Consider the following 21,194-nt stretch of genomic DNA (forward strand, 5'->3'; position numbering starts at 1 on the left):
CTTAGTTCCGCGAACCCTGGAAGCGCATCCGGCCTTCCCTTGCCGGGAGGTATAAGTTGTGGGGACCAGGTGGGAGAGATCTCTCTGATAGTGCGTTGTCCCCGCAACGGATCTGAACCTAACGCGCTCTCGAAAGCCCAGGACTCTGCTCACCTGCGTCATGGCAGTCCCAGGTGAAGATCAACCTCAGGGCCCCCTTCAGAGGAATGGGGCGAACTGTGGAGTCCAGGGAGCGGGGCGGCGGGGAGTCCTCAGGGATTCGAGCGAAGGCCTGAAAATGCCCGGAGTTGGTTGGTTTACATGAAAAAGTTTACAAGTCCAAAGGGAGCGGGGAGAGAGGGAAAGATCACCTCCGTCGCTCCGAGGCAAGCCCCAACTGTACAGGATTTCAAGGAAAGAGTCTTGTGGGAGGGAGAGAGGACTTGGGAGCAGTGAACTGTAGGCCTAAGAGGACACGTTAACCAGAAGACTGAGAGGAACTTTCACAGGGCTTCCAAATAAAATCCGAAATGTGAACATCTGGCGAACCCAGGTAGCCATACACATTGTACTGAAAGACACCAAGTCCAGAAGCGCACCGGGGGTTTGTTTAGCTTTTCCTGTCTGTAGTTACAATGTGGCTGCAGGCCGGTTGCTGTGCCCTTCTGGGCCTCAGTTTCCCTAACTGCAAAAGAAGGAGCTTTGTTGAATTACATCTACGATTCTTTATACGTTTCACTTTTGTGTTCAGAGATTTATAAGCTAGAAACGGCAAGCTGTGCTCCGGGGATGTTTTTGTCTGCTACTCCAGTTTACTGGCGATTTCAGGAGCTGCAAAAACTTCCCCAGACCGTCTTTGTCAAGATGTGTCTCTGCAGAACTCTGTTGGCAGAGGTTTTTAAGATTATATATATATCCGCCTTGAATCTTGGAGATTCACAATGCACAGTACTGTAGGAAAGACCCTGAAAATGTTTCCAAAGCCCCGACTTTGCTTAAAACTGCCCTTCCTGCTACTGTTTGTGCTCTGTCTTTGTTCTATGGCCGCCTTTTCTGAACCTTATTCTGGAGATGGGGGTGGGGCTGAGGTGGGGGCTGCTTTCCTAACTTCTGCAGTTTGCAAAGGAGCACACCTGGAGCTGTGGGAAGAGAGGTGACTGAACACTCTTTATTGAGTTGTAGTGAGCATGACAGACATCCTTGCTCTCTTAGGACTCAGCAGGGAAAAGGGAGGAATTTGCAGGAAGTGGAACTAATGCCTTGGCAGGTAAAATAGTAAGGACACTTAGAAGGAGGTTCCCGATGAGACCTAAAGGAAGGTGAGAGGGAGGGGAGCCTGCAGGGGAAAAGACTGGATTTAGAGAGGAAGAGGAAGGAAGAAGAGGAAATGAAAGATGCCTGCTGTGGCTAACCTTCAGTATGCTGTGTGAGAGAAAAGAGAAATTAATTAGAGATAATCACAGTATCGAAGATTTACTATGTAACCCCTGCATCCGATACTATGTCAAACATTGTAATTTTTTCTCTCTCTTTAATATAACCACTGTTGCGAGAAAGCTGTTAATAGTCCCACTTGACAGACTGAGGGACATAGAATCAAGTAACTTGCCTATTACAAGAGCTAATGGCTGCTTATTCTTCCCCACCGTGTGTGAATGCATTTCCCAACCTACCCATGGCACAATAAGGAGATGTCCTGTAATTTTGAAGTACATTAAGCAAGAGCAAAGTGTTTGGATTATGATAGACAATAGGAAACTGCTTAAGGGTTATAAGAAAAGTTACATTTTAGGATGCAGTAACCTGGAGGAGAGTTAGTTAATTTAGAGGCACAGTTGGTAATTAGGGGTGATTCTGGTGTGTTATCATGACACCTGTTGAGGCTCTGGTCCAATAAGAAGCAGCTCAGTTGGAGGTATGTTTTTGGTGGTAGAATCACTAGAAATTGATGATTGCTTTGATATAGGTGGAAAATGAGATTCACTTGGTTCTTGATATTAGATGATTGGAGAAGCCTCATAACTGAGAAGACACCTCCCAAGAGCAGAGTTTAGGGGGATGGCAACATGTTAAGGTTGGTCAGACACAAAATGGAAATAGCTAATAGACAGCATAGGAATAAATAGATCTTAGGCAAGAAGTTAGTCAAAACCAACACCTAAGAATTAAGGGATAAAGCACGAGACTGTATAGGCACAGTGTGTAATGTGTGAAGGAGGAGTTCTGACTGGAGTCTAGGGAATAATAGCATATAAGGAGATAGCGGAGAGAGACAAGTCTGAACAGTAGCTTGCCTAGGCATTTCGAGAGGCTCTGGTGGCCTCTGCATCACACATCTGCACCCAGAGTTGGCCCACTGTCGCTGTTTATTATTTGAGCAGGCTTTCTGAGCACCCGTGTGGTATGAGCACACTGTAAAACTTTAGGAGTGAAAATGTGCTACTTAAGAAGAGGGACAAAAATCGACTTTTCTTCTAGCTTTGTTTGAGATGCTCTTAAACTTAAGACCAGTGTAAAATTCAAAATAATGCTTCAAAGCATAATAATAAATTGTGTCATTAAGCTAGATGGAACGGCTTACATAAACTGCTTACACCCACCAAAAATCAAGATAATAGATAATAGGCATGACAGGTGGCATGAACGCACAATGCAACCACTTTAGAAAATACAGACACAGAAGGTGTTAAGATAATTTCTTGGCTGATCGATCCAGACACCGCATGGGAGGAAAATAGGGCTCCATTGAGGCGATCATCAAGGGGGACAAGTATTGTGTCATGCTCCTTTATTTTAGGTGCGATGGGTTTGGCTTGGGGTGATTCTGCTCCTGGTTATTATAAGGTATAACTATAGAGTAATGAGGCTGCTTTTCACAAACCACCAGCCTTGTCTGTTTCACTGGTCACGTGCTTCCTCAGCTGTTCCTCAGCATTGTATGCTAGCTTACACCATTATGTAGGTAACAATGAGATACTGAAGACCTTAGAAAAATCTTAGACACTTGGTTATTTGACAAATAGCATTGAACATAGGATTCGTGAAGTTTGCTTTCTTTGGAACATTTTTTTGCTCATTCACAGCTGTTCAGATTAACTCAGCTGTTGAAATGGTATCCGTAAGTTCTCCACCCAGAGTGGACCAGGCACAAGAGGCAATGTGTGCTAGTGATGTGGATGGCACAGAAGCTAACCCTTTTAGGGCTCTCAGGGAAGTCTTGTCCCCAGGGTAGAGGGTGACAATGCTACATTCACATATCAGTCTCACACCCGGCCAGCATATTGCTGAAGCATCTACGTAATAATGGAATGTGGAATCACACTACAACCTGTTTCCTTCATTCCTCAGCCATTCTGTAGGTAACTCTCTAACATGGCTGCTAAAATAATGGTCATAAAATCATGTCTGATTCTATCATTCCTGGGAGGCAGACAGTTACCTGTGGATTTTGTAATTTTCTTTAAGACACTTAACCTTTCATAGGCTGTTTTATTGTGTCTATAACTAAGGGGACTGTGTTTTGAATTTCTTCAGCTTCTAAAATATTAAAGCTTCCTTCTCTACAAGAACCAAGTGTATAGCTCTGAGCATGACCAATTCTTTTCTGCCTTTTTCTGCCCTTCTTATGTATCCTTCGATGATGCCAAAACCTGACTTGGCTCTTTTCTGACTTCTCACGTGTTTTGCTTTCTGTGCTGTGTGGCTTTGTCACTGTTACCCCTTCATTATATATTTATACCTGCCTCGGGTTTTCAGCTGACAGTCTTGCCCGCCACTTTTTATGCTTATTAGCAAAATTATGCTGCTTTTCATATTGCCAAGCAAGTCAGTCTATCATGCATTACAGCTATGAGTACACTACCCTAGATAACCTAGTATGATGTAGCTTCTTGTAGTGAGGAACTTTATTCATTTTGATGACTTTTCTAAGCCAGTTCAGAGTTATATACCCATTTACAGGATTTATAGCTCATTTTATGACAATCACAATCCAGTGCTGGCAGTCTTGATTGTTTCATTAGACAACAGATTAAACTATTGTCCCGTGACAATAGCTTTTGGTTATGTACCCAGGACTTATGGGTACCTGGGCTCCCCTGTTAAGATCTCACTGATTGGGCAGAATGAAGACAGAAGTTAGGGATCGTAGGATCAGGAAGGACCCCAGGCTGTTGTTCTCTTAGTTGGAGACAGTTGAAACATATTTTTAAAGGAGATTGGTGAGTTCTCTAACCTGTCCCTATAACTTCTTGCTAAGTGTACCTCAGATCTGCCTGAAACTCAGGATACAGCAGGCTGGCCTCAAGTTAAAGGCAGCTGTCCCGCGGTGGTCTCTGTGATTGCTGGCGGGTGGCGCATACCCAGCTTAGCTTTTCCTTCATAGATTATTTTGTGAAGCAAATGGAAGAGTTTTATGCATTTAAGTTAGCTATTTCGTATCAGTAGTTTAAGGGACTGGATTACTTTTTTAGAGATCAAATGATTAAGAGACATAAACAATAGGACATCTGCTCTTTCGAAGAATCTCCATCAAGAAATTCATTTACCCTACTGTTTAAAATCATGAGACATTTATAATTTCTGTTATTTTTTTCTCTCTTAGTTTCATTATCCATGTTAGACCCTAAAGGAGAGTATATCTACAACTATTAATATAAACCAGTGGAAAGGTTTAAACACTTGTTTTATTTTTGCATTCAGCTTTCACAGGACAGAATTATATATTATACAGTCATTAGCATTCCTATATTTAAGGTTAAACACACACACACATACACACACACACACACACACACACACATACACAATAAATTGTTATTCTATAGAAAGAGCCCCACAGTATGTTTACTTAAATGACAATAAGATGATCAGATGGAAAAATTTGTTACAAAACAGAAGAAATCCAACCCACTGTTACCGAATCTAATCAAATTAAAAGAGAAAAGATGGCGCCCTGGGGTAGAGGTGATGCAGTTGCTAAGTGATACAGAGAAAGCTTAATTGCTTTAACTGCTTACTTTTGGCATTAAATGATTATGTCTTCAAAGTACAAGGCAAATAATAAAAATAGAAAACTAAGTCCTACTCATTGCTGTTACGGTATATGAAGGACTCAGTAAAGAAACCACCTAAATGCCTGCTCCATGATTAAGGGTAGGAGGTAGGGGGGTGTTGTTGTAGATAGGAGAGGGAGACTAGCCAGAGGTATCTGGGGGAGTCTGCCATGGCTACTTTTCAGGGGTTGAGAGAGGAGCAGAGAGAAAAGGTGGGCAGAGAAGCAGATTGGTAGTTGCCTGGTATATGGGAACAGAGAAGATAGCAAAAATGATTGGAGAGTCCTGCCTGTTATGTTGCAGGGGGAGGAGGGCAGGGTAGCTGGAACAGCCTGGGAACTAGTGAAGGGGCCCTGATCCCTTAGTAGAGAGCTGGAGATTGCCGGGGAGAGGCAGGTAGGAGTGGATAAGAAAGTAACGGCTTTTCCTGGCGAACAGAAACAAAGTTTCTGAGGAATGCTGAATGTCCAGCCTGTGCTGAGCCCAGACTGCCATCTTGTGTAGTTGGGACCTGACAGTTCCAGTTTTCAATGGCTGAATGTTGACTTTGAGCCTAGCGTGCTGTACCTGCCTAGAGTCACAACACTGGGGAGCTGGAGGCAGGAACAGTGCTATAACTTTGAAAACCCACTGGCCTACATAGTAAATTCCGGGCCAGCTAGGTCTACAGAGCATCACTCAAAGTTAATTTTTGGCTTCGGGAATCATAGGCAATATACCTTCCAAGTAACTGCGTTTATGTCAAATCTGATGTTTTCGCCAAGAGAGTCTCCTGACTTGTTTTCCTTCCCTTTCTTTAGCGGGTTTTGTTTCAGTTTTTGAAACATTGTCTCCACTGTGTAACCCCAGCAGATTGTGATCCTTCTGGACTCAGCTTCCTTCTTCTCTGATCCTTATCTCGCTTTCGCTTCCTACTGTTGCTTTTTGATAGTCTTCCTTCTGTGCCGACTGCTGTAATAAAATATCACTTACGTATATTAAAAGACCTGCAGACAAAAAAAAAAAATGTGTGGCCCAAAGAATTTGTGTGTGTATGATAGACGGTTCTCAACCTTCCTAATGCTGCGGCCCTTTATACAGTTCCTTGTGTTGTGCTGACCCCACACATAAAATTATCTTCGTTGATACTTAATAACTACAATTTTGCTACTGTTATGAACCATAGTATAAATACATCCAGTGGTCTTAGGTGACCCCTGTGAAAGGGTCATGGGAGTTCTTCACCCACAGGTTGAGAACCACTGCTATAGAAGAAATAGATAACTAAAGTCAAGTTCAATTTCCTTCTTATATATATATACAGTATCACAAACAGTTCCATGATACAAATAGTATAGCTTTCTGTCCTCTTCCTGTATATGTTAAAGATTGTTACATTTCCTTAAACACTGGCCCCATTCCTTCATACCATAACTTAGGCAGTATTCCCATTTAGAGTCCTTCTATTCTTAGAGTTCCAAACAGTGTTGCTCTGATGAACTCTGTACATAGTTGGTTTGCATTTGTGCAGGTGAACTGTAGAGAGCTCAGTTGGATTAAGGCCTTGAGGTAGACTCTGTGCAGTGCTGAGTTAACCCCACTGACCCTTCCAGAGTATGCCGCTCAAAGCTCTCCTCAGGTGTTTCGACCTGAGCTCCTTTGACAAGTGAAAATAGAGTCCTGGTACCATTTTTAATGGGTATTTCACATACAGAGGAAAGTGAGTGTCTTCTGCATGCTTTAGGTCATTCCTGCCTCTTTTCCATGTACTTTCTGGTCCACTGGTTGCCCCTTTCCCTGTTTGTCCCCAGTGGCCATTGGTCTTTTCCTCAGATGTGTTGATTTTCCACAGTGGGGAGTTTGTCCCCACTGCAAGTTACAAGTACTGTTTCACAACCTTTCAAGTGTGGTCTGAGTTTGCTCCTGGAGGGTTTCACCACTGGAATGCAGCCCTCAGTGTGTGCCTCTCCCTCTCCACCCCCTGCAACACACACACACACACACACACACACACACACACACACACACACACACCAAAAAAAAATCTGGCCCTGTTATGTACTTCTATGGTGACCTTTAGATCGGAGATCCTGATTACCAAGGAGAACGTGAAGGGGCCACAAATAACTGGGAGAGGGGATCTCTGTGCTGGGAAGGGACCTCACCACGCACCCGCCAGAGTTCTGGTCTGAACAACAAAAAACTAAAGGTTAAGATGAAAAGGAAAGATGCCAAGGAGTTTATTAAATCTAAGAGAATCCTTCCTGCAATGCTCAGAAACCAGAAAAGGCGAAGCACACCACACCAAGCATTGTACCACTGCCATAAGTGCTTTGGAAAATGGATATTTACCCCCTAAATAGGCCAACTGGCCTCAAACTCACTATGCAGCCCAAGTAGGCTTGAACTCAGCATCTTCCTGCCTCAGCCTCCAGATGTTGAGATTACAGATACTGAGCTAGAAGCTAAGTCTTGACAACAGGGTGAACTGTGATTCCATCACTTTTCCCAGGTCTGGTGTCATTTGCCTTGGTCTCGAAGGCCCATGTGGAAGCTTTTCACTGGCCAGGCAATCTGGTCACAAATGGTCACAAATGAAGCTGGGATCTGAATTTAGACAAAGGCTAGTGTGGAAGGAGCTTGTAGGGAGATCTGGTTATTTCTCTTGTCGTAGAAAGTTTCGTCTTGGTTAAAGAAGATAGCCTGAGAAAAGTTTCAGGTTCTGTTCATTCTAGAAATACAAAGCACTTGAAGAATTAGTTCACATCAGTGTCTTTTGCTATAAGTGAGTTCAGCTCTAGCACAGGCAGAGGTGACTTCACACCTGCCTGTTAACTGTTAGTCTGTGGCTTTAATAATGGTGCATGAAGCAGTTGTTTAGTCTTTCTCAACATCTGTGGTTTCTATGGAAACAAACTTAACACAGACCCATAATCTTTGAGCTTTTTCGTCAACTTGCAATTACTGTCATAATGGAGAAGCCTTAGATTATATTAATCCAGTCTTATTCCACAATGGATGCTCCTAACTGTGGCATGTGGGTTCTTACAGGAAAGTGGAGACACAAGTCTAAAGGGGAAGGAATCGGTACACAGTGCTCAGAAACTCCAGCAGTGGCACCTTTTCTGATTTAAACATGTAAATACTGTAAAAAATAAATAAATAAATAAAAAATAGTGACGCTCTCTAGAGTTTGAGGTGAAAGGCTTCAGAAGAACTGCAACTAATGAGTTCTTAGGCAGGTGGGAAGGAGGGTGTGATGCGTGACGTCACATGATAGAGCTGTCACTCAGAGAGAGGCTAGCGGGGAGATGTTAACAGCTGTGCTGTGTTCATGGGAGGCTCAGATGTCAGCAGCGGGATGCAGCATTCACCTGATCCCATCTTCTGGATGCAAGTGCCGTCCACTGGGATGTTCTCTAAAGATGTTAGTGGCAGTAAAGCAATGCTTGTTATTTAAATGCACATTGTAGGACCCTGTTTACTAGAACAGCTCAATTAGTGTAATTTTTTCCTCCAGATTAGGAGTAGAGGGAAGTAACTAGTGTTTCAAGCTTATCATGTTGAAGAATTGGTTTAAGAATCATTTTCATTTATAGTTACTAATGTTTTCTATCTGCTCTCTACATTTTACAATAGTCTCACATTGGGATGATAACTTAATTTGAAGGATTTAGAAAGCAGGCCCCCTTCCTCAGAGAAAAGGAATAATGTTCCACTGGGCCTTGCATTGCTTCCCAGAAGCCACTGTCAGAGGTTAAAAATCATTTTAATGTTCAGTGGAATATTCAGCCATAAAAATACTACAATTCTGGTGCATGCTCTAATATGGGTGATTCCTGAAAACATTGTGTCACACTTTTTAAAAGGACAAATATTGTCTGGTTTCTCCAGAGAGGCAGATGGGTAGAAAGTAGACTAGAGTAGCTGAGATTGGGAACATGAAGATGTTTAGTGGGTGTAGTTACTCTTCTTGATGATAAAAATCATTTGGAAAGGACAGTTGACAGCTCTATGTCACTGTGACTATTTTCCTTGCTGCCGAAATACACATTGGAAGTGGTTCAAATCCTCTTTGGTGTGTATTTCGTCACCGTTTTGAAAGTCAGTTTCTCTCCTTCATAGTGTTTGTGACTCCAACACCATCCGCATGTACTGAGTACACAGAAGTACTATGAATGTTTGTGAGCTGTTATCAGAATTGGACATGTGACTACTTTGTTTTCACTTACCAAGGTTCAAGTGCGGACTTTTTTATTATGACACCTAACAATTACCGTGAATTTTATGGAATTTTACCATTTGCTTTGAGAAAGGTGGAATTATTTTTTCTACTGAAACACAAGAACATTTGTTACACCTTTGTGTGTATGTGTGTGTACCATATATATGGTAAATTAGTTAAATTTCAACAATAAACTATAATATCCTAGAATTTCTTCCCCAATGATGTGGGATTCCTAAAATGTTTAAGCTCTCAACAATAATGCTGTGTTCATATTGAATTAGAAAAAAATGTATGTTCTTGAAATATTAGGCAAATGATTTGGGTAAATTCACTTTCAGTAAGTTGACTGTTAAAAAAGTTGAGTAGTGTTGCTAAGATTAGTTGTTGTTGTTTTTCTTAGAACAAAAGGTTTTCTTAGAGTTTTATCTTATGAGAAAGTCTTTATTTTTACTTACTTGTATTTCCCCAAATGTTTTTCAATTGTATTTCAGGTTGCAACAAGGACAATGTCCGAGCAGGCTGCAAAAAGTGTGGCTACCGTAAGTACACTAAAAAGTGATGTTCTGTCTCCTGTGTTTGCTGAGGCCGTTGTTTCCCAGGTCAGGATGGCTTGGTTTCCTGAATTCAGCAGCTCCGTGGGTGGCCCCAAACTCCTCCAGGGTTTGGAGTTGACTCAGTATGTGATAACTAGCAAAGGTTCCATGAAATATAAGGGGCTGGAGAAGATTAGAAGTTTGGAGAAAATAGAACTAAGATAATTTAAAATATAAAAGTAAAAGGCTATATATTTAAAAATATCATTGATGCTGGAGAGATGGCCAGTCAATGTAGAGCACTTATTTCTCTAGTAAATGACCTGGGTTTGATTCCCAGCCCATGTGATAACTCATAACCATCTGAAACTCCAGTCCCAAAGATCTTACTTCCTTTTCTGGCCTCCACAGGCACCAGGCATGCACATGATACACATACATACATGCAGGCAAAAAAAAAAAACAAAAACAAAAACAAAAAACAAAACAAAACCCATACGTGTAAAATTAAATAAGTAAATCTTTAAAAAAAATTTAAATGTGTGTACATATGTATGTTTATATATACTATGTATACACTTATGTATTGCTTTGTTTCTGGATACCAGATGAAGAGTAAAGGTATTAAAAACAATTTTTGAATGCTTTCTGAACTTATCCCTTTGTATAAAGGTTTGATTCCCAGAATTTCTCCTCATGTGCAAAAAAAAAAAAATCTTGATTTCAACAATGTTTCCAATGTGATTAATATAATAGAATTAAAGGTACACCCAAGCCTATGTAATTACATACAGTGTCATATGATTTGATTCTGTAATCGGCATTCCTGGAGGTAAATCCAGCAGCTCCACAGGCCTTCCCAATAGTTATTCCTGGCAGCACTTGCTGTCTCTAAAGTTGTTTGACATCTGTGCTAACTACACTGGCTCATAGAATACTCTACTTTGTTGAAATGTTTTTTTCTAACAAATATAACTGATTTAGCAAAGAGTTCCATGAAGACCAAGACATTGATTTATAAACTTCGTTATTTTAAAAAAAAATTACAATAAATATCACAGACCACAATTAGATAACTGTGAAGAAGGTTTGTGGTCTTCATTTTCATGGACATTGGCTTCTGGCGGTTCTGGCAACAGATGATTCAGGTCAACTTACTAGATGTGCTTCAGTGGTGCACGGCTTAACCCTTCTGTTTTGGTTTTCTGTCTGCGAAATGAGTTAATTATAGTCCCTAACCTCATCGTCGAGGTTGCTGTGAATATTAAGTGAGCTTGTGTAAGTAACAACTCTAGGTCACTGGCTGGTCCTCAAAGCATGATTGTTGCATATTAGAAAACTAAGGCTCTTCCCTTACAAGATGGGAAAGTGGAATTTGAGCTCTGGTTGTCAGAGTCCATGCTGTGCCGTGCTTTTTCTGTTGTTGTTTTTTTTACTTCCCATGGTGGCAAATGTACCAAATGTAAATTTTAACCATTCTTCCATAAACCATTCTGAGCATTAATTACCTTCATAGTTCTGAACAGCCATCCCTACTTTCTATTCCAAATCATTTTAGTAACCTCAAATAGAAACTCTAGCCGTGAAGTAGAAATTCTTTGTACCCTCCTTTCCTTAGCTCTTGGTCATTTCTGGTACTCTACATAGTTCATATTGGAGGAATCATACACTGTCCTTTGCGTCTTACTTAGCATAATGTTTCAAAGTTACCCTGTGTTGTACTGTGTGTGCACACATGTTGACATTATTTCTTATGGTAGAATGGTGTTGCATTGCATAGATATACTACACTTTCTTTGTCCATTCATCTGTGGATAGCTACTTGGTTGTCTTTACCTGTTAGCATTACAAATAATGCTATAATGACCGTTGATAGGTCCCTGATTTTTCATTCCTGTACAAATATTCTGAGGAGTGGAATTATTGAACTATCACCTGGACTTCTTGAGAAGCCACCTAATTTTTCCATCCTGCCTATATTTTATATTCCTACTAGGAATACATAAGGCTTCCCTTGTTTCCACATCCTCCCCAGCATTTATTATTGTTCCAGTTTGATACAGTGTATAGTCTTGGGTAATACTAAGAAGTATATATTTGGTTTCATCACTGTCTCTAGTTCCAGATAGAGATCTGGTAAAAATCCTTGGATTTCACAAGTGAAAGAGCTAATAGGAGTATTTTTTGTTATCTATAACAAATACTTTTTAGCCAAACATGAGTTTCTTCTTATGACTCTTAGTGCATTCAATGTGGACACTGATTGCCAGAGAACCACACAGATGTTTAGAAGGCTGAAACCAGCCCTCCAGGGAAGGGAGAGAGAATTCGTAGAGGGTGGCTTCAGTCACCAGTGGTCAGTGATTTAATTAACCATTCATGTCTGATGGAAATCCATAGACACCTTTACACTTCAGAGTTCTGAGAACTTTGGGGTTGGTAAATATTCTGAGGTACTGGGGGGATGGCACAGCCAGAGAGGGCTGCCCCCCACAGATACATCTAGATTTTCCCTGTGCATCTCTTCCATTTAGCTGCTTGTGCGCTGTGGATGTCATAGTAAATGTGAATGGTAAGTCGTCTGCTTCCCTTGACTCAGTGAACCGTTATAGCGAACCACCAGATTCAAGGAGTTTCAGGAAACTCTGTGACTTTAGAGCTGGCCAGTCCATGTGAGTGGCCTAGATTTGTGATTGACATCTGAAGTCGGAGAACCTTGTGAAACTGAACCCTTGTCGAGGATGAATTTAACTGGGCCAGCAAGATATCTCGGTGGTTGGCATGCTCGCCACACAAGCCTGCTGGTTTGCCTGTCCCTGCAATGCATATAAAGGTGGAAGGAGAGAGCCGACTCTGCAGAGCTGCCCTCTGACCTCCATATGCACACCTTGGCACAGGTGCATCCCCCCCCCCCAATAAGAATAAATAAAATTCGGGAATGGATTTAATTGTATGATTCCCAGGTAGTACCCAGAGAGTGAAGAACTAGTTGTTGGTGTGGAAAGAAAGTTACATATTGCTGTGGGAAGTGCTGTGAGTAGAGTCCAGACCATCATCGATAGATGTGAAGGTAGTTGTTTTCGATTTTTGTTTTGATTTGCTTTTCTCTAATAATTTAGAACCACTGCTCATATAGTTTGGGCATTTGCATTTTTTCTCTGAAGATATTTGTTTGTCTTGCCTTTTTTTTTTTTTTAGACTAGGTCATGCTTTCACTGAGTTTTAGTTGTTTCTTACATGCAGCGAACAGATATCAAACTTTACCAAACATGATTTTTATAAGTATTTTTCCAATTCTATGTTATGTTTCCCTTTCCTGATAACGTTCTTTGCAAAAGGCTCTTTAGATTGATACAGTTAAATTTTATGAATTTCTTTTTCTTTTGATGCTCTGTGCTTTGGTGTCACATCTAAGAGTCTATTGACAAATCCAAAACAGCCAAGATTTACCCTTGCGCCTTCTTCTAAAGGTTTGGTGGCTTGGGGCCTTTGTGTCTGCTGATCCTCTTTGAGTGTGGTTTGGCGTGTGATGTGAGGTGAGGTCTGTGCTATTATTTAAGGTGCAGAAAGACCCTTGCCCCAGCTGTGTCCTCCCCCTGAGTGGTGGGCACTCTTGACAGAATTCAGCTGGCCATGGCATTTTTCTTTTCTGGTCACTCTGACAGAATGCCAGGAGGGACTGCTTCCTTTAGCTCGAGCCGCCCTGGCTTCCTAGCTATCCTGGTCTGCTCTGTCGTCTCTGAGAACACGGTGGCAGGTGGGGTGTGATTCAGCTCACTGCTGACAGGAAGCAGAGAAGTCCTGTGCTCTGACATCCCTTTTCTCCTTTTATTCCATCTGGGCCTCTGCCTCGTGGGAAATGTCATCTTGGAAGTGTCTCTACCTCGGGGTGTGTCATCCTGAACCCGGTCTTCACTAAACCCAGAGAGTGATAATTTGGCTACTCTACTGAGCCGCCCTGCCCCAGGGATCCCCTGTCTCTGCCTCCCACGTGCTGGGACTGCAGGTGGCCACCATGCCCACCTGCCCTTTTTTATAGGGCTATAGGGACCCAGACTCTGCTCCTCACACTGGGATGGCAAGGGCTTTGTTCACTGAGCCAACTCCCCAGCCCCTCACATTCTAATAATTCTTTACCCTTCATCTTCTTAGAGTATAGTTAGAAAAGAAACCACGGGGGAGTAAATAGCTAGGAAGACAGTGATGTCCAAGCTTCTTTCTCTTACACCCAGTAAGGACAGCTGTCGCCACAGACACAACCCAGGCTCCGTTGTAGTTTCTCAAGCAATGGTCATGTCACTTAAAGGGAAGCAGAAACAGGGTGTGCCTTACACGTTCATTGCAGTGCCTGGCCTTTGGGCAGAATGCTGTGTAAAGAAAGACTGCCTCGCAAGGAATTCTGGTCGCGATGGGCAGCTGGCCTGCAGTGGAAAGCCTGCTGTCCTGTGTCAGGTGCACAGTGCTGGAGGGAAATAATGCAAGAAGAGCAGAGCCAAACCAAGAAGCCGACCGAGCTCCCAGAAGCAAAGGCAACCCACTCAGTGCAGGGAGAAAGGGTCTTAAGTGAAGCAGGAGTGCATGCTGGACACAGTGAGTCAGTTACACACTGACTGAGCGCCCTTCAGAACTGTGTACGTTGGAGCCTTAGAGCCCTGAGGGTGGCAGATGGCTGGAGTGGAGTCCTCACCTAAAGCCGGGATCCCTAACTGTCAAGCGGGGATTAGGAAATGGTCACATAACCGTCTAGGGATATTAGCAAGAAGGCTCATGGTGTGTTTGAGTGCCTATAAAACAGCAATTACAAGGAAAAGAACAATGCAGACTTGGAACCAAACCTGGAGCTGTACAGTGTACACTGAGGCAGGTACCATTTTTCCAGTGCTACAAAATTATTGTTCAAAATTGATGACGTAGGGACTGATGATATGGCTCAGTTAGTAGAGTGTTTGTCTGGCATTCGCTAAGTTGTGAGTTCAGTCCCTGGCATCATATAAACTCCAGGCATAGTGACCCACACCTGTAATCCCAGCACGGTGATCACTTTAGAAGGTAGAATGGGATTGGCATAGGACTGAGGCAGAACTTGAGAAAGATAATAGAACCACTAAAGTGCGCGCTCTCTCTCTCTCTCTCTCTCTCTCTCTCTCTCTCTCTCTCTCTCTCTCTCTCTCTCTCTCTCTCTCTCTGTGTGTGTGTGTGTGTGTGTGTGTGTGTGTGTGAGAGAGAGAGAGAGAGAGAGAGAGAGAGAGAGAGAGAGAGAGCGAGCGCATACAGGGGTTGAGGGTTGTGGGGTGGATGTGCCTGTGTGTGTGGTTATTTATGTGTCATGGCAGCATGTGGACATCAGAGGGAAACCTGTGGGGTGTGTTCTCTCCTTCCACCCTGTGGGTCCTAGGGATGGAATTTAGGTCCTCGGGCTCAATGGCAAGTGCTCTTACCCACTGAAGCAACTTGTCGGCCCCACTTTGTCCTTTTTATTCCATTCAGAACCCAGCCCATGTGTAGGGAGAGTCTTCCCACTTCCACTAACCTAATCTAAGCCCCCAGAGACAGCCAGAGGCTTGTCTTCAGATGATCCTGGATCCTGTCAGGACCAAGTTAGCGATAACCATCACAGTGAACAATTAATTACTAAGGTCTTCTTACTGGGAGAATTTTTAAGAAAAATGATACCAGAATTTAAATATTTAGTTTTCTGAATCCTTTAGAGAAGTATTTTTAGTGTTGTTGCTGCTTATGCATTACGACCACTTTAATTAGATGACAGATAGAACCGCGTGTGTTGGTAGTCAAGCAGAGGAGGAAGGAGTACAGCAAGGGAATAAACATAAAGTTTCATGGATGAGAGTGTGTTTTTAGCTACCTAATGCAAATCATGTAAAATAACCCTGTGCTGACTCAGTGTTCTGAGATGCATGACAAGGGCCCCCACAAGCTTTCTTGAATTAGAAGTTCCATTGAAGGCCAGGCAGTGGTGGTGCACGCCTTTTAATCCCAGCACTTGGGAAGCAGAACCAGGTGGATCTCTGTGAGTTCGAGGCCAGCCTGGTCTACTGAGCGAGATCCAGGACAGGCACCAAAACTACACAGAGAAACCCTGTCTCAAAAAAAAAAAAAAAAAAAGTTCCATTGAAGATGGAAAAAGTTCTGTTAGAATACTATATTCATGCAAAAAACATCTAGGGAAAATTACTGAACTTCAGCAACAGAATGAAAGTCTAGGCTTTTGTGTTGTGATTAAACTTGTACTCTGCTGCCTCCTGGCAAAGCACCAAAGCAGAGAGCACAGACACACGTGTAGTTTGATCCTTCTTGGCTGTGTCTTCTTTGTCTAGCTGGTCATCTGACCTTTGAGTGCCGAAATTTTCTCCGGGTCGACCCCAAAAGGGACATCGTGTTGGATGTCAGCAGCACAAGCAGTGAGGACAGCGATGAAGAAAATGAGGAGCTGAATAAACTGCAGGCTCTGCAGGAGAAAAGTAAGCAGTGGGTCCCCTGCTCTCCCCGGGTCGTGTCGCACTGACGTGACAGCGCTCGCTCGTCACCAAGTTGTCTTTCCCATCGCATTCAAGGGCTACAGCACAGCTAAGAACATTTTTTTGATGGAAGTCATGGCATGCAATTAGTGATCAGGAGGCAAGTCATCATACAACACCGTGTGTATAAAACCTTGTGATTGTAATGGGATAAACATGATGCTGTAGGTTTGTAAATTTCACGTCCTCTCTGTAGATATCATACAGAAGTAAACTCATTTGTATTATTCCCACTTGAGGTAAGAGAAGCAGTTTAACATGAGGAGTTGCGAGGAGTCCAGCAGGGCGGTCTCAGATTCTTGTTGGTGCAGATACCTAATCCCCTGCTCTTTCCTCTCCATCCCCCTGCTGAAGCCCATGTGCCCTGTTTTCCCTCTTCTTTCCTCTCCATCCCCCTCTCTTCCTCTTTGATTCTTCTTAAGTTGGGTCAAGGTGTGTTGTTTGATTACACATATTTGTAAGTTTTCCAATCTTCCTCTTGATACTAATTTCTAATTTTATATCATTATAATCAGCAAGATGCTTGATATGGTTCCATTCTTAAATTTGTTAAGACATAATTTATGAGCTAATGTGATCTCTGGGTTTCCTAATTTAGGAAACCACCATTATATTGTAATTACCATCTATGAAAGAAAAGTCATCTTGCAGGCCCTTGCCTGTGTTTATTTCTACTCCTGTTTCTGTTGACTTCATCTTTCTAAGTATAAACTAAAATACACGTGCCCACACATGCACACGCAGGCAGACATGTATGCTCATATACACACACACAAACACACAAACACACACAGCATATTCGTACATAGACTCATGGTGACTTGATTTTTTTTTCCTCGACCTTCTCCCTTACAGGAATAAATGAAGAAGAGGAGAAGAAAAAGGAAAAAAACAAGGAGAAAATTAAATTGAAGAAAAAGAGGAAAAGGTACATTTTAACAGGTTATTTGGGTGTTGAAAAAGAAAACCATAAGCTGTTAGTCCAGGAAGGATTATAGATTTTATTTTTTATGTAGTTTAGTTAATTTACATTTAGAGTTTTCTTAGTGAGAATAATATGTATTTGCTCTAGTGAAGTAGCAAACTCCCTACATTAGAAATAGGAACCAGAAGTGACGTCATCATGTCACTTTGTACATTTGTTCTGGATTTCACATTTAGAGCAAAAAAAAAAAAGCAGAAATTTTGATTAGATACACATCTAAATTCTTCATATATATTTTGTGCTAATTTTGAAATTGGATTCTAAATGTCTATATTCTGTCATTATCAGGACTAAGAAATTAATTTATTAATGGAATTTAATAGAATTTCATAAGCCCAAACTTCCTTTAGATCTTTCACAACCCTCACTAGCCATTTGTGAATTTTTTTTCTGTTAAGATTTTCAATGATTAATTAAAGAAATTGATCAAATGCAGTTAAGAGACAAATCTTCCTCCTGGTTATTAAGTATAGTCTTATTCATACTAAAGTAAGTAGACATGTGTTTGAACGTTTGCTCATAGTTAGGTCTGCTCCAGACTTTATTCTCCCAGAATGGCTTCATTTCTTTTAATCAGGTGTTACCACTTTATAATTTTATAATGCACTTGACTGCATCTATTTTAATACTTCAGAAAACTTGTGAATTGTCAAAGTTAGCTTACTTTCAGGTGTTGGGGTTTAACCTCTGACATAAGACCTGCTAGGAGCAGAGACTTGGATTTCTGACTAGTGTTTTGTTATTTGTGCTAAGGCAGCAGGCGGTATTGCATGCAGGAAATGTGAGGCTGTGTAGTCTTCCATGATCTGACACATTTAGTTTGTAGTTAGAGATTATATTCAGACCTGTCCATATCAAGCCTTGCAGACCTTAGGACCTAACACCCAAACTTCTCCATGCATGTACAGATAGTCGTCTGATAGTGTGCTGGGCCCAAACCTAGTTTTGCCTTAAAGATGCAAATCCAGGACCAAAGAGATGTTCAAGCATAGAAGAAGCTGTGTATGTGCAAGTAAGTAGGCTGCAAGAGAGCAGGAGGGAAGTGAGGGGAGCTTGGAGTCAGGGGCACACTCAAGCCTCTCCCAGGGACAGAGACCCCCGAACCCTGCAGGTCATGGATTCACTTTGGCTCTGTGTCTGTCCTGAAGTTTCTTAGTTTGGGTTTTAGTCCCTAAATTGCTAAGCGAACTTCAAAAAAATTTTTTTGAATTAAAATATAATTACAGAATTTTCCCCTTCCCTCCAACCCCTACCCTATACTTCCCCTGCTCTCTCTCGAACACATAAATGCATGGCTTTTTTAAAAAAGCTTTCAGCTGGGCGCTGGTGGCGTACACCTGTAATCCCAGCACTCAGGAGGCAGAGGCAGGTGGATCTCTGTGAGTTCGAGGCCAGCCTGGGCTACAAAGCTACAGAGAAACCCTGTCTCAGGGGAAAAAAAAAAAAAAAAAGCTTTCAAATATTATTTCTATGTAGATAGATAGATAGATAGATAGGCTCCTAAACATATAAATAGAACCTGCTCAATCCATATAATGTTACTGGTATGAACTAACGTTTAAGGTACCTGTTGATTTTAAATTAATTCAGTTTCTGTCTTGTCACATATATTTTTAGTTTGGATGAAGGTAAAATGTTCTTTATATAAGATCTGAAAAGGTGGAGTTCTTGTTTGTTTCTTTCCTTAGCTCAGCCCCACCCCCTGCTGCAGCCCATGTCAGGGAAGGCAATTCTATTTTGTGTTAAAATATTAATAAAGTATAATGATAAATCATCCTCATCTACATGCAGTGTTCATTTAAAAGCTTGCTTTCTGTAACAGATAAAAATTACTTGGAAGTACAAGTGTTCTTTTCTAGCCCTGCAAGCAGAAGGATCGAGTTCATTATCATGAAAAAATCACAGGAATTACAAAAGTGCTTTTATTTTGTTAATTTTCAGCTCTTATCCATTCATACTGAGGAACAATTAGGATCCTTTTTACATTTAGCCATAATTGCATCCTTTTGTGACTTAGGAGAATGTGCTAACAAGTTATTACCTGTACAAGTGGGCTCTGTGCATGAGGTGGGTGAGCTCTGCTTTCATTCTCCCTGTCAGATTCAATGGGCAGACAGCATGCATGGCTGTCACAGCCCCAGAAAGGTAATGTCATTCTTATCCCGTCTAAAGCACATTGCATTGCTACAGCTAAGCAGAATGGAGTTGTAGCTTTATCAGCTTCTGTGACCAAGCAGCAAAAACTTTGAATTGTGCACCTAAAGAGAATAGAAAGCGAATTTTCAGTATCTGTGTTTACACTTCCTCTTCCAGGAATTAAGGCAGCTCAACTTCTCCTTAATTCATGTCTCCTGTCCTAAGTACAGTGTTAGTCATAATGTGTTCTTGCCCATAGGTCTTATTCCAGCTCCACTGAAGAGGACTCTTCAAAACAAAAGAAGCAGAAATATCAGAAAAAAGAAAAGAAAAAAGAAAAAAAGAACAAATCAAAAAAAGGAAAACATCACAAAAAGGAAAAAAAGAAGAGGAAAAAGGAAAAGCGTTCTTCCCCTAACCGTTCTGAATTCACCAAAAAGTAATCAAATCTTTGGTCTAACTCAGGAAATTGAAGAATTCAATATTTTTCATTATTGTACCTTCCTTGGAATTGCTATGTAATTACGCTTTGCAGAAAATCCCAGCCTGTTCCATAAAGACATTTTTCACATGTTGGGGCCCTTATCTCTCTTCCCATCTGTATTAAATCCATCTTGTTACTTGACAGCCATGTCTCAAGTATAGATATTTGTACATGCAAAGCACATCCTTTTGGGTATGTGTGTTTCTGGGTGTTGGGCATAAGTTAATTATCACATGGCTTTACTGAAGTCCAACCAAGTCATCTCCATAGCAGCTACTGAGTGGTGTCCGCCTTCTAGTGATGTAGCTAGGTTGGTGGTAGTGATTTGCTCTTGATACTGAGGATTTTAATAGCTTTATCTACTGTGTAATATATAAAGATAGTGAAGTTCTTCACTGTTGTTTTTAAATCTCTAGGCTTTTTAAATAGTACCGTTGAAGAGAAAACTGCTTTACCGATCTCAAATTTTTAAATGAATGGGATCTATAGGAAGATAATAATGAAAGTATTTATTATAACAAGTGTCATTGTTTTATGAAATGCATGTTTCTAGCACTTGCCTCCCATGTTTTTATAACAATTAAAATATCCCCTTTTTTAAAGAGAATCACTTAGCTTACTAGAAAGTCTGGCAGGGAGATTCTGTGCTGGTCAGGATTATTAGGTAGATCCTGGGTTGACATACACATGTGCCATATTGGCATGGCTTACGGTGATACCTCAAACACCTTTTTTTGTGTGGAAACAGCAAAATCCTCATTAAAACTGATTTTTATTATACCTAGTGTATATGATGCTTGCATATATGAGTATTGTGGCAGTTTTTATGAATGTTCATATATATATTTATTTTTTCTGAAATGGTTTTGGAGTGAGTTTTACCCTGAACTTATGACTTCACAGATTGCCAATGTTGATATTTCCTCTCTCACTTCAGTCACAAATCTTAGTAGCACTGTAAAAAACATAAAATCAAGAATTTCATCTGTACTTTCAATTCAAAATAGAAGACGTGGCGGGTAGCATCATGAAAGCCTTTGTATATTAATGAAATTGTACATAAATAAGCGTTTTCAATGACATATTAGTAGATATAAATGTTTCTCACATTTTTAATTTCATGGTCATCAGTGTAGTGTATCTTAACATCTAGTATTTCCGAATTCCCAACAAGTTTACTTATGTTTTAAAAGCATTGAAAACCAGCCTGCTAACTTGGAACAGCATCCAAGTTTCTAAGTACCTTGCTGTGGTCCACTTGTATATCTTCAAGTTGATTA

General features: G+C 41.2%; 1 protein-coding gene across 1 annotated transcript; it reads left to right on the top strand.

Moving 5' to 3' along the window:
- The first annotated feature begins 6 nt into the window (after positions 1-6).
- Positions 7-20,904, top strand: Srek1ip1 (SREK1 interacting protein 1). Its single transcript, XM_036207057.1, has 5 exons — positions 7-173; positions 9,732-9,779; positions 16,109-16,252; positions 17,165-17,237; positions 19,690-20,904. Exons 1-5 carry the CDS (start codon positions 161-163, stop codon positions 19,871-19,873), a joined length of 462 nt encoding a protein of 153 aa, XP_036062950.1. The 5' UTR covers positions 7-160; the 3' UTR covers positions 19,874-20,904.
- Positions 20,905-21,194: the final 290 nt, after the last annotated feature.

This window comes from Onychomys torridus, chromosome 15 (assembly GCF_903995425.1).
Source record: "Onychomys torridus chromosome 15, mOncTor1.1, whole genome shotgun sequence".
Taxonomy (NCBI): Eukaryota; Metazoa; Chordata; class Mammalia; order Rodentia; family Cricetidae; genus Onychomys; species Onychomys torridus.